Source organism: Hyposmocoma kahamanoa, unplaced genomic scaffold, assembly GCF_003589595.1.
Source record: "Hyposmocoma kahamanoa isolate Upper Pololo Valley unplaced genomic scaffold, ASM358959v1 192, whole genome shotgun sequence".
In the NCBI taxonomy this organism is placed as follows: domain Eukaryota; kingdom Metazoa; phylum Arthropoda; class Insecta; order Lepidoptera; family Cosmopterigidae; genus Hyposmocoma; species Hyposmocoma kahamanoa.
This window is the reverse complement of record NW_020653719.1, coordinates 9,853,411-9,865,617: the sequence shown is the minus strand read 5'-3', so window position 1 is coordinate 9,865,617 and position 12,207 is coordinate 9,853,411. Positions and strand designations below refer to the sequence as shown.

The window sequence follows — 12,207 nt, the reverse complement described above, 5'->3', positions numbered from 1 at the left end:
TTTTCAGATGGTTCTTACGTGGACTGCTTGTGCGGTGCGACTCAAACGATGGCCCACCTCATATCGTGCCCTGCGTGCAATAACACCTGCACGCTTGAGGATTTAATAGCGACTACTAGTGGCGCGGTCGGCGTGGCTGAGTTCTGGGCCACAATAAATGTAAGTGTAGTGTAATGTATGTCATCGATACGACAAAAAGAGAACTGTACATTAAAAATGAATAAGTATATTAATTTTTTTTCCCTTCGTTCCCGGTTTAAGCTGCTGCCTCCTCCCATCCGCTCAAGATGTCATTACATCACTAAGATGCTCGTTCGTCCCAGCTGCAATACAAATTTCTTTTTTTAACTTTTTCTTCTCGAGCAGCGCAGTTGTGGAACAGACTCCCTTCTCACATCCAATCTAGTCCGTCAATCGCTTCCTTCAAGAAAAGGTTGATAGGGCACTTTCTTGCTGAACTCTCTACGTAATCATCTTATATGTATTTTATGTTTTATATACATATATATAGACATATATACATATATTATATGTTATATTATATTATATTATGTGGGTGTATATTTACGTTAAATATTTTTCGTGTTTATAATACTCATGTAAGTGGTAACTTTTATTTATTTTTTAGCTATTAATAGCTTTGTTAATTATGCTATATTTTTTTTATAATATCAAGAATGGACAAACAAGTCGTGCGCCTGATGGTAAGCTACACACCTGACCATAACAGTTACAGCGCCACACAGAGCTTTAAATCGCAAAGATCTGAGGGCACTACCACTGCGCCCGTCACCCTGAGCAGACAACAAAAAAGTAACGAGAGCGGACACTCTCCGCCCCTCCCTAGATACTGCACCACGCCCCGCACATTGACGGAACGACAACAAGGCTGTCGGCGTATATATATAATAATAAGTATATATATAACATAAATTCGCATATTCATAATTTGACTTGCCGTCATAGTGAGGTTATATTTTGTTTTGACATTAATAAGTTCGTAAGGAACTTCAAACTTTTTGAGGATAATTTACTTTTACCCGTAAGGTATCTGAGACATATAGCTAGTGTGCTATCTTTTAATATTAAAGGCGCTGTCATAGAAGATTTAACACAGTCCCACGACAATGCTCCTACTTTAAGTAGCAACATTATACTTATTACTAACCATAATTTAAACTGAAAAACACGACAACAGAAAAGTCTAATCGTTTCCATGTAGTACATCAAAGTATTCAAGGCGTTTCTGGCAAAACATTAGAAATATGACTTTTTTTGCACGACATTTGTGGGTAAAGTACTACATCGATTTCGAAGCTATCGCCAAAAACTGTGATTGTCAGTGAAAACACTGACATTTTGTGTATCGAATGTCAAGACGAGTAGATAAAGGACTATTAACGAATAATATACTACACGCGACCTTGCGTGTTTGGAATATAATTGTTTTATTTCTCAAGTATTTATTTAACGATCGTATTCTAGAGGAAGGAAGGAAGAAGGCAACTCCAATATTAAGCAAATTACACGTCAAATCTTCATATTAATAATAATATATAATAAAATCTTTTGTTTTTTATTATACTAAGCCTGGTGTTAAGCGTCACGCCTGTCCATAGCTGTTGCAGTGCCACTCGAAGCTTCAAATCGCAGAGATCTAAGGGCACTGCTACTGCGCCCGTGAGATATAAGTTTCGCCAGCATCCATATTATTTAAGCATAAAAGTTATCGACTAATTTGTTCGTAATATCTTTAAACCTTCCTTAAAAAGGCAGAACTCACAATTTGAATTTTCATGTAGTGCGTATTATTTTTATAACTTTCATGTGTTAATAGTTATTTGTTATGCAAAGCTGCAAAGTTGTTGTTTCACGCGAGTGCTTCTATTGAAACTGTTAGGCATCCCTACGCGCTCCGCTATGAAGATCGTCTACCTCTTGCACTCACTGTGAGTGCAAGGTAGGCGATCATTTAGTTTTTTTCCGAACCTCCGGCCGCAGCCTACGCCTAATTGGCGCAGTCGGTAGGATTCTCGCGGGCCAGTTAGCGAGCAAAGGTTTTCAAACCGAATTTCATCGCACACTGCCCGGGCGGCTATCAAGCCCCGTCTTCGAGAATCCAGAATCTACGGACCAGCTGCAGCCCAGAGAAGTATCCAGATCCAGATATCGATTCCAAAAAAAAAAACGAAATGATTTTAAAGTAATATAAGAGTAAGATTTTTAGACTTTCGTGGTTATTCACTAAATGGTTATCACTAATATCAGATTTCTTACTGACTTCTTTTTATTTTCCCGATATTTCGGAACGGTTGCACGCTCTATGGTCACGGGTAGACTCTGAAGTATGATTTCAAGCACTGGAAATTCGACCCTAATGGCAAGGACTTCAGTATGATTACTAGTGCTTTAAATCGTACTCAAGTCCTGACTTGAGCATTGAGCAGAGTTCTGGAATACAACCCTAAGATACAAAAAATCAAAAATAGAATCCAGAGCGTAGCGAGAGTTTCAAGCCACGAGATGCAAAACAACTTTGTTGCCAAGCGAAACACATAACTTTTCACCTCACTATAGCGAGGAAAATGGGAGATGAAAGAAAAACAGTTGAACTATAACAAATTCGTTTAATAAACAAAATTAGTTATCATTATCAATTGAATGTCAACAATAATAAGAATAAAATATATCAAGAAATTTATATTACATAAAATAATAATGTACGACAAATCGCGTAGTTGAACGTGTAGTTGTTTTTATTTCATCAAAAAAATAAGGTGCACTACTCACAGTCCATCGTCAAGATCGGATTTCAAATACCGTTTCCACGCTAGCGTGGAAAAGTCGCTTTAGCGCGTAAATTTCTAAAAAAAAAGGCCTTTCCGAGCCAGTGGTGAAAAGGTACTTTTTCTACTCCTGTACTTTAACTGTCAGTTATAATTTCGTACACTTATTATAACGAAGACGCTCTTTTTAGTTTTTGATAAAAATTCTATTTTAAGATATTAAGTAAATTAAAAATTAATAAGTTATGTATATTATATGAAACAAAAATATGTTAACAGGTAATATTATTCATTATTTAATTCACCTTTTTGGTTTAAAATGTAATAACTTGATGTTAATATATTATGTAGATCTAGGTTTTATAGTTCTACCATAAATCAATTAGTAACAGTTCTCTTGTTAACATGACCATTGTAGAAAGTAATCTTTTTTATTTCACTCATTTTGTTGTATTAATTAAAGTTGTTTTAACGCTTCGTGATTATGAATCGATTGCTCATATTTACAATAATATTTTACATTTTTTCTTTGAACTGTGATGGAAGACAATTACCTGGAATGAATATTAATGAACAGGATGGGCTGGCCAGACAGGAAGGGCTACTTGGACAAGATTGGTTGAATGGACAAGACGAGCGGGATGGAGGGGATGGAGGGGATAGACTGGATGTACAAGATGGATTGGCTGAGCCAGACAAAAAAGACGAGCTGGAAGGGAAAACTGAGCCAGACAAACAGGACAGACAGGACGGACAGGACAGACTGAATGAACAAGATGGGTTGGATAGACAGGATGGGTTAGATGGAAAGGATGGGCTCGATGGACATGACGGCGTGGACGGAAAAGGTGACACGGACAAAAAGAACAGGTTAGAAGGAAGCGGTGAGCAGGAGAAACAGGCCAGGCGAAGTGGACAGGACGGGTTGAACCAACAAGATGGGTTGGATGAACAGAATGGGTTGGATGGAAAGGATGGGCTGGGCGGACGTGATAGCCTGGATGAAAAAGGTGAACCGGACAAACAAGATGGGCTGGATAGACAAGGTAACCTAGACTAGCGTAAGCTATCGCAGGGACGTCGTGTGTGGGTTTCCGGAGGGATTTTTCTTAAAACCACAGCTTTGGAATCTTGCATACGATGCGTCGAACTCCCCCGGCGTACATCTAGTGTGCTACGTGTCACCTTAGTGTTGGTGGGGGGAGAGAACTATGACAAAACAAAGGGTTTTTCGCATCGCGAGAAAATCGAGGAGCTAGGCTAGGGTAGCGCCTCCGTCAGACGGAGAAAGCTGAGCCGTCGGAAGGGGACCCGGCGAGCGTTCGACAAGTGGCGCGGGCTGGAACAGCCGTAGATGTCGAGCTATCCCGGAGCCCTCCCTTTCGAGTACCCGAGTAAGTCACCATGGGGTTTTAACCGATAGATGTCTCATATGGCCTCTTTGCTGCCCCTGCGGCGGGGAGGTACCCATGAGGATTTCCCCACAAAAAAGTGATAGATATGGTGAAATGAACGGGACGAGTAAGTTGGACAGGATGGGTTAAATGGACGGGACACAACACATAAAATAATATGTTAAATGAAATTAAGTTAAGAAGTAAGTATTCTTACTACCACGTGGATGGACATCTAGGAGAGGGGCGAAGATTTAATATCATATGCATTTTTTCAACTTACTAGCGGTAAATCAAGGACTGTACTTATGACATTTTTTGAAACCGGGCCAATAAGGAGTATCTACTAATTACGCCACAGGACTAGGCTTAGACTATTTTTTCCATCCTCTATGGGACTAGGCAAAGATGGTCTGTCAAATTGTGAAAGTATGTCAGAACAAAAGTACCAAGACTGGAATTTATAATACAAACTTAAACTAACAATGGAAATCAACTTTCATTGCAGATGTGAAGTTTTTTTTGTAGGTGAAGAGTCACCCCAAACTTAGTTGCCAAGTGCCGCTAAAGTTACCAAATCGGCAACTCGGTCTTTACAAAGTTTACTTGATAATTTCTTGCTTAGACTTAGGAATTTGCGTAACTCGCCCTTACTGCTTAGTGAGTTTGTTGTATGAGTATAAATCTCAGAATGTCATAATCACGTAGGTAGTTCCAAACCTCTTGTCGGCGAGTTCCTATTCGAATTATACTAGGGGCAGATTTTGTAAGGAAAATTCCAAACGACCGTATTATTTAGTTTACGAATTTTTAATTTCAATACGAAAGTATTAATTTTAACCGGACGTTCAATTTCAGACCTCCAGACACTGCTAATGCCCTGGATGTGAACAATGCATAGAAAACTCTAGTTTCCACTCTGAGTCTTTGGTTGAAACAGCTTTACAACATTTTGAGAAAAATGAACATAATAAGTTTTTATTAGTTATATTGGTGGAACTGGATAGCATAGTTAACGGTGACAAGTACCATACTGATTTTTGGGGTGTTCCCCTTGATACTGGTTTGGAGAATGCAAAGAATTGCCCTCTTTCATATTACCATACAGAATTAATACACCGTGGATGGATTAATGAGACTTGTGTGGAATGTAGAAGCAAAGCATGGTGATAGGATAATAAATATATCAACAATACTATAAACAAAATTACCCGTGGACTCTGGAGTTGATTTTTAAATAAAATAACTCATGAACTCAGGAGTTTAATTTTTAGTATGACCTTGTTCAAGTGGCGTGAAGTTCAAAATGATTTAGATAAGTGTCATAACGATCATGTCAATGTTTAATGCTCAGTCACGGAGTAGCGAAATGAAAATTAATTAGATTAACCTATAAATTTAAACTTAATGGTCGCGATACCGATAATGTAAGAAGCATGATATTGAAAGGCAGAGAACTCTGAATACATAAAATAAATCATTTTACATGATTCTACTACATTACACAGTCCCGACCAACGCTTACGACAGGCAGACCGTTCTGTATATACGTTAGACAGGATGTGTATACAGCTCTATAGTTCGACTGTTCAAATAATTTTGACACTCAGAGTCGTATTCCAGAATTCTACTCAATGCTCAAGTCAGGATCTGAGTATGATTTCAAGCACTGGAAATACGACCCTAACGGAAGGGACTTGAGTATGATTTCGAGTGCTTTAAACCATACTCAAATCCTGACTTGAGCATTGAGTAGAGTTCTGGAATACGACCCTCACTCTATTACGAGTATGTATCTGGACCCTACTATAGTAATATATCAATATCAATAACGTGTATCGTGATGACACTTATATTATATTATAGTTCAACTTGAACTTTGTTTACATTATTAGGACTGGCGTACTGTGTGTACTGAAAATAAACGTCACGTGTTGCCATCTGCACGTCGCCAACGGTTTTAAAAGCGAACACACGTAGGAAGTGGTTCAAAGGGGTGGCCTCCTTAGACCATAAACTAAATTAAAAATAAGTATTTTGTAACAATAAAAAACGGTCACAATGAATCTTCTTTTTAAACATTGTTTTATTACTTACATTGCATTTACAATAAATTGAACATAGACAATTAAGGCCTAGCTTAAACGACCACAGTTTCGATATAAATAAGCGCGTACTCGCGGGAGGTTTGTCCCGTCGCGTCGCAAGTACAATGTAGCATGGAACAAGCAGTGGACAGAAAGCAGCTCGCATGTGACTACAACCTGAGACAAAAGCTACATACTGACATGTCAAGAAAACTTTTACACGTTTACTTTTTATTTTTAACGAGTTGCACGAACGGCTGTTTTTGGTAGCCATTTCAATACCTTGTTCGTGTTAAACCTTATCAAAAGAAGGAAAGGTACTGTCAAATGTGTTACCACCAATATCAGCAGCAGCTAAACCATCAATGTTAGTTCCAAATTTAATTTCAGTTTCTTTTTTCAGACCTTTTTCAAATTCGTCATATTCAATATCCGTGGTATAAGTAACATCGTTTGACACTTGTGGTGCGATTCCCTTGACTACAAATTTCAATCTGCGTTTCATGTGAATCAACTCTTTCCTTAATCTGCTTATGATGACCGATTGCGACTCCGACAAGGTGTGCAATTTCTCATTCTCCAGTTGTAATGTTAAGCTCTTCGTTTGCTCGTCAATTTCTCTTCGGCTCATCAAATTCAATTGCTTCTTAAGTTCAAAAATTAAACATTTTAAATCCCTTTTTACAGTGAAGTACCTTCTGTTAGCTAAATAAATTTCGGATTTAAGCTGTTCTATTTCGTTGCGCATTTTTTCGTATTTTAAATCATTTTTCTCCATCTGTTTCTCGTACAAACACTGTGTAGTTTCCACGGTTCTCTGATTTATCGTTTTTTTCGATTTTGTAGGTACTTCTTTGACTATTACTTCGACTGCCGTCGTGTTATTCCTAAATACTTCAAACGTAGTGCTTGGATCTAAACTTTTGGCGTCAGAGCTACGCATTGAATAAGTCGTGGTATACATTTCTTTGGACACAGAAGGTGTGAAATTCAAATTAGAATTCAAATCAGAATTGTTTGTCATAACTTGCGCTTGTAAAGATCACTTTTATTTTGTAAAATAATTATAAAAAAACCACTGACGATATTTTTGTTTGTTTTGTCAATATTGACTATGCAACTTCCAACCTACTTGCTTTTTTTATTTCCTATAGGGCGGCCGCTAGGCTTGTAACAGTGTTTTCTCAAAAATTTTAGGTTGCCTAATTTGATAAAATAATTTGTCAAATTGATGGGAGTTTGACATAATAAGTTACCATGCAGCATGAAAGCTGAAACATTTCAAATAGATTTTATTAAAAGTGTGACATGGACCGACTGTATTGTATTCTTTGACGTAAACAGAATATTTGATTTAACCTTTGTATATACGTCGGGCCTACTATAAGTTTCCGGAACTGGCCACTTACATAAACAATATTTAAAAAGTAATTTCAACATTTGAAAATGGAACTCTTTGTTTGTTTCATCCATAGATTTAGTATATCCAGGTACGTTTCATCTGACTGCCACTTGTTTTTACATTGTGGCGTCATTTTAGAAATTGGTTGTCTACATCACCATGGCTTTAACTCGTGAAAATTTTCGTAGTATGATTTTCTACGACTTTAAGTGTAATGCAACAGCTCAGCGGAGCTTCGCTCGGCTTCAAACAGCTTTTGGCGATGATGTACCATGCAAGACGACTATTTATAGCTGGATTGCAGAATTCAAATCTCAGTGACGAATTTCGTGATGATCGCCCGTCCACTGCAGTGAACAACAAAAACATCGATGCTGTGCGCCGTATGATCAAAACACACAGACACGTGACATACCGTGAGATTCGGGCATCGTTAGACATAGGCATGAGTCAAATACAATCCATACATAATACAATACTACACAAACATTTGGGTGTCAAAAAGCTGTGCTCTCGGTGGATCCCACACAATTTGACTGAGGCTCAAAAAACGGATCGCGTCACTTGGTGCAATGCCATATGCTTACCGCATTCAACGAAGGGGCATCAAATTTGGTGTGGGACATAGTAACAGGTGACGAAACATGAATTTATAGTTACGATCCCAAAACAAAGCAGCAATCTGGGTGAGTGTATGGGTCTTTCGAGATGAGCCGAAACCAACAAGTGGCGCGCGTGCAAAGTGCCTCTAAGTGGATGATTGCTTCTTTTTTTAATAAAACTGGACACGTGGCTACTGGTGCTTTGGAGAATCGTTGTACCGTGAATAGTGATTGGTACACAACCATTTGTTTGCCGGAAGTTATTGACAAACTCTCTAAAAATAACCGTAAACGCCGTATCATCTTGCACCACGATAATGCTGCAGGCAGTTCTCACACGGCCAGACAGACAAATGAATTTTTGAAGGTGAACAACGTTGACCTTATGAGCCATCCCGAGTACAGTCCCGACCTGGCACCTTGTGACTTTTATTTATTTCCAAAAATTAAGAACCATTTACGCGGTCAACGATTTTCATCGCCTGAAGAGGCTGTCGAAGAGTGTGAAAAATATGTTTCAGAAATTATCACGGAGGAGTGGCATAAATGTTTTCATAATGGGTTCATGAAATGAAAAAGTGCATTAACGCTAACGGAGAATATTTTGAGAAACAATAAATTAATTTCTGACCATTTATAGTATTTTTTCTTATTCATTCCGGAAACTTATAGTGCTCCCCACGTACAAATCAAATTCCAAAAAAAATGGGTATGAAAATGATACATCATAAATAGTTTTGAATTTTAAATTAATGAGTGAAGGCAATAATGTTCTGTGCATTAATGGCACCTAGACCCTGCTATATGGTTTCAAACCTTTGCTTTTCCTTGACTTAAGAATTGGAAACAACTAACTAATTATCTACTCTAGATTTATGCAAATTCGGCATAAAATGTAAACGTTGCTCGGTAACCAATAATGACATAGAAAAAGAATTTTTTTTCTGCCTACAGCCTGCTCGCGTAATTAGAATTGAAACAGGTAAATTAGTGTTAGATGGCCATCATGATCAAGTCGTATTTTGCGTACTACATTGTATATTGTATCATACTCGAACAACAAATATGGTTATTGAAATGTTATCACTTTTGCAAACTGTTGCATAGAATTTGTTATACCTTTTCACTATAAATTCAGATTTTTTTTTAATTAGAATTTTAACAATTGATAAATTTGAATTGCAGATGTCGTTTTACTTTTATATCGGTGTTGCCAATTATTTTTTTCTAATGCCGTAAATTGTGTGGTAACTAAAAGCTTTGCTTGTAATCTGCCATCTGTTGTCATCTATGAGATTGTATGATATGGTATGTTGGTCATATCCAATACCACCAAAACGGCTATTCCTCGATGATGTTTGGCGGAATCTTTAAAATCGGTTTTTTTCATTTGTACTCTGATTGGAGAAATAAACTGTCACAAGCGAATTACGGTTTTAACACGTCAAGTGAATTGTATGGAACGTGGCTGGCTGCTTATAAGCTTATAGTAGGCCCCCTGGACGGGCTCTTTCACAAGCAAGAGCTGCTACCAAAATGTAGTAGGGTAGCCTGGTTTAAGGCTTGGATCGTGTAGAATGAAAACAAAAAGTGTTAGAAAATCAACTTTTGTTTTATTTTATAGTCTACTTATCTGACTCTTACATACTAACGTGAAAAGTAGTTATATTTAATAGTGTGGTTGTAATTGATAAAAAAGTGCAAAATGGGATTTGCATACTCTATACTTACACTATACTATGGGTAAGAGTACGCATGTGCGTCGGCAAGAGTACGCAACACCTTTTTTGATAGGACTTCGTTTATCGATTGCACAAAATCACCTCCATACATTTCTGGTAATGTGATTTTTGTCTCAGTATGCATGGGCCTTTGCTCATGGAGAGCTGAGAAGTGTCTACTTGGCGCACGGACATACCTCAGAGTGGTGGTGGTGCTAAGGCGCACTTGCTGCCGATATTTCAGACACATTCGGAGCACATGCCTAAGATCTGTTAAACCTTTAAAAATACTAGACTCTCGCAAAAGGTTACCGTTGATTTAGAACGAGGCATAGCGACAGAAATTTTATTCAGAAGTACACTATTCTAAAAAATTGGTATGAGGCTACGCGCGTACTCTTGCAACACGTCGAGTTGCATACTCTTGCACACTTCAGCCATTCCAGAATAAAACTGCTACTAACCCCATATGTTGCAAGTGACCAGAATCGTTTGCAGTTTGATCTCTAGACGAGTTTTTGGGCGATTTCATACAAAGTCAGTATAAAAAAAATATGCTTACTTTGAGTCTCAGTAACAATTTGAAAATACCAAAAAGTTTTATGCAAATACATCAAAATGTTCAGACTTAGGTAGTTTCTTGGTTTTCAATAACTTTTGATAACTTTTCCGCACAACAATCTCCACTTCCTAGCACTACAAAATGATACTGAACTTAGTTGCTTAATATACATAACTTCTCGGCAATCTACATTGCGTACTCTTATCGGATGCGTCATCTCAGACCAGGCTACTCTAAATTTATTTTTACCATCCCCATATACTTTCGTAATTCGTATATTTTCACTTTGTAGGAAATTTCCAACAAGTAGACTGGGTATCAAACGTGCATTCCACAAGAATAAAGATAGTTTTACAACTCAACCATAAAAAAGGAAGTCTTAAGGAAGTAAGCGTTAGACTGTCTTTAAGTCTAGCCAAATTCGGTGTAGAATAAATGTCAACAAACAAACACGATTAAAAGGGTTTTCACATCAGACTCTTTTACAGTTACCACAGTTTCCACATTTTTTCCCGAAATTCGATTAGGCCGGTGATAATACTGATCTGAAAGTCATGCCTGTGATGAATTTTGTGCAGTAGAAATTTCAAATCACTGGTAACTTATTTTTAATACAATATAAAAATTACCGGTAATTATTTTTAACACTGTCATCCCTAATGATTTTTTAATTTGAAAGGAGAGATTGCCAACATTTCTTGTTCAAGGAGTAATCAAAGTTTAGACTGGAATTGCTGCCTGCTCTACTGCGCAGAGTCGAAGAGTCGCGTCGCGTCCTGTTTTTCAACTCCACCGCCAGGCGACGACACTCGCATTAGTGCGCTGGGATCGCAGTTTGGTGTCGGTTTGATCGGCGTCTGACGCCTCACGGCGCCCATGTGACGCGCGCTAGAATGCTACCAAGCGTCAACGCGCGTCGCCGCTCGATTCCACATTTGCGAAATTTGTACCTTAATTTTTTTTGTACCGACTTGGGACATTTTTTTCGCGGTTTTTGTATTAGACCTGTCGTCCATTTATTTGTAAGTCAATGTATGTATAGGTACGTTTACTAGCAGTAGAGCTTGTCGTCCAGGGAAGTACTGCCACCTTACCTATTTCTGCCGCCAAGCGGTAATGTGAGCATTATTGCGTTCCGGTTGTGAAGGGTATCAGGGTGCTGGTGAAATTACAAGCACAGGGACTTGTCAACTTATGTCTCAGGGCGAAGGGCGCAGTGGCAGTACCCATAAGATCTTTGCGATTTAAAGCTGTGAATGGCTCTGCAACTGTTATGGATAGGGCTGTTGATTACCACCAGGCGCACGACTTGTTCGTCCTGTCACCTGGTATTATAAATAAAAGTAGTTAATTAATGTAAAATAAATCTTACTTTGTTTCTTTTCGTCTCGGTAGGTACTTCGCAAACTTTATAATATTTGGCCAGACTTACTTTACTTCTGTACAATCCAATTACTATCTTCTATTAAATAAAACGTGATTACTTAACCCAATTACCTACTTACCTTTGTAAAATCCTGTTACGCAATCAGGCCGTGGGCAGAGCTAGCCTAAATTTTATATTGCAACATGCTCATAATTGTCAAAAAATGTTTTTACTCCTACCATCATATCATTGGTTCCCTAGCAACGTTTTGTTGTTAAACATTTTAT

General features: G+C 38.0%; 2 protein-coding genes across 2 annotated transcripts; one reads left to right on the top strand and one right to left on the bottom strand.

The window, feature by feature from the left end:
- Positions 1-3,324: 3,324 nt before the first annotated feature.
- On the top strand, positions 3,325-5,678 carry LOC113226599 (uncharacterized protein DDB_G0290685-like). The gene is made up of 2 exons (XM_026459300.1): positions 3,325-3,832; positions 5,039-5,678. Exons 1-2 carry the CDS (start codon positions 3,346-3,348, stop codon positions 5,068-5,070), a joined length of 519 nt encoding a protein of 172 aa, XP_026315085.1. The 5' UTR covers positions 3,325-3,345; the 3' UTR covers positions 5,071-5,678.
- Positions 5,679-6,373: 695 nt separating this feature from the next.
- On the bottom strand, positions 6,374-7,429 carry LOC113226654. Its single transcript, XM_026459373.1, has one exon. It carries the CDS (start codon positions 7,289-7,291, stop codon positions 6,560-6,562), a length of 732 nt encoding a protein of 243 aa, XP_026315158.1. The 5' UTR covers positions 7,292-7,429; the 3' UTR covers positions 6,374-6,559.
- Between the last annotated feature and the right edge of the window lie 4,778 nt (positions 7,430-12,207).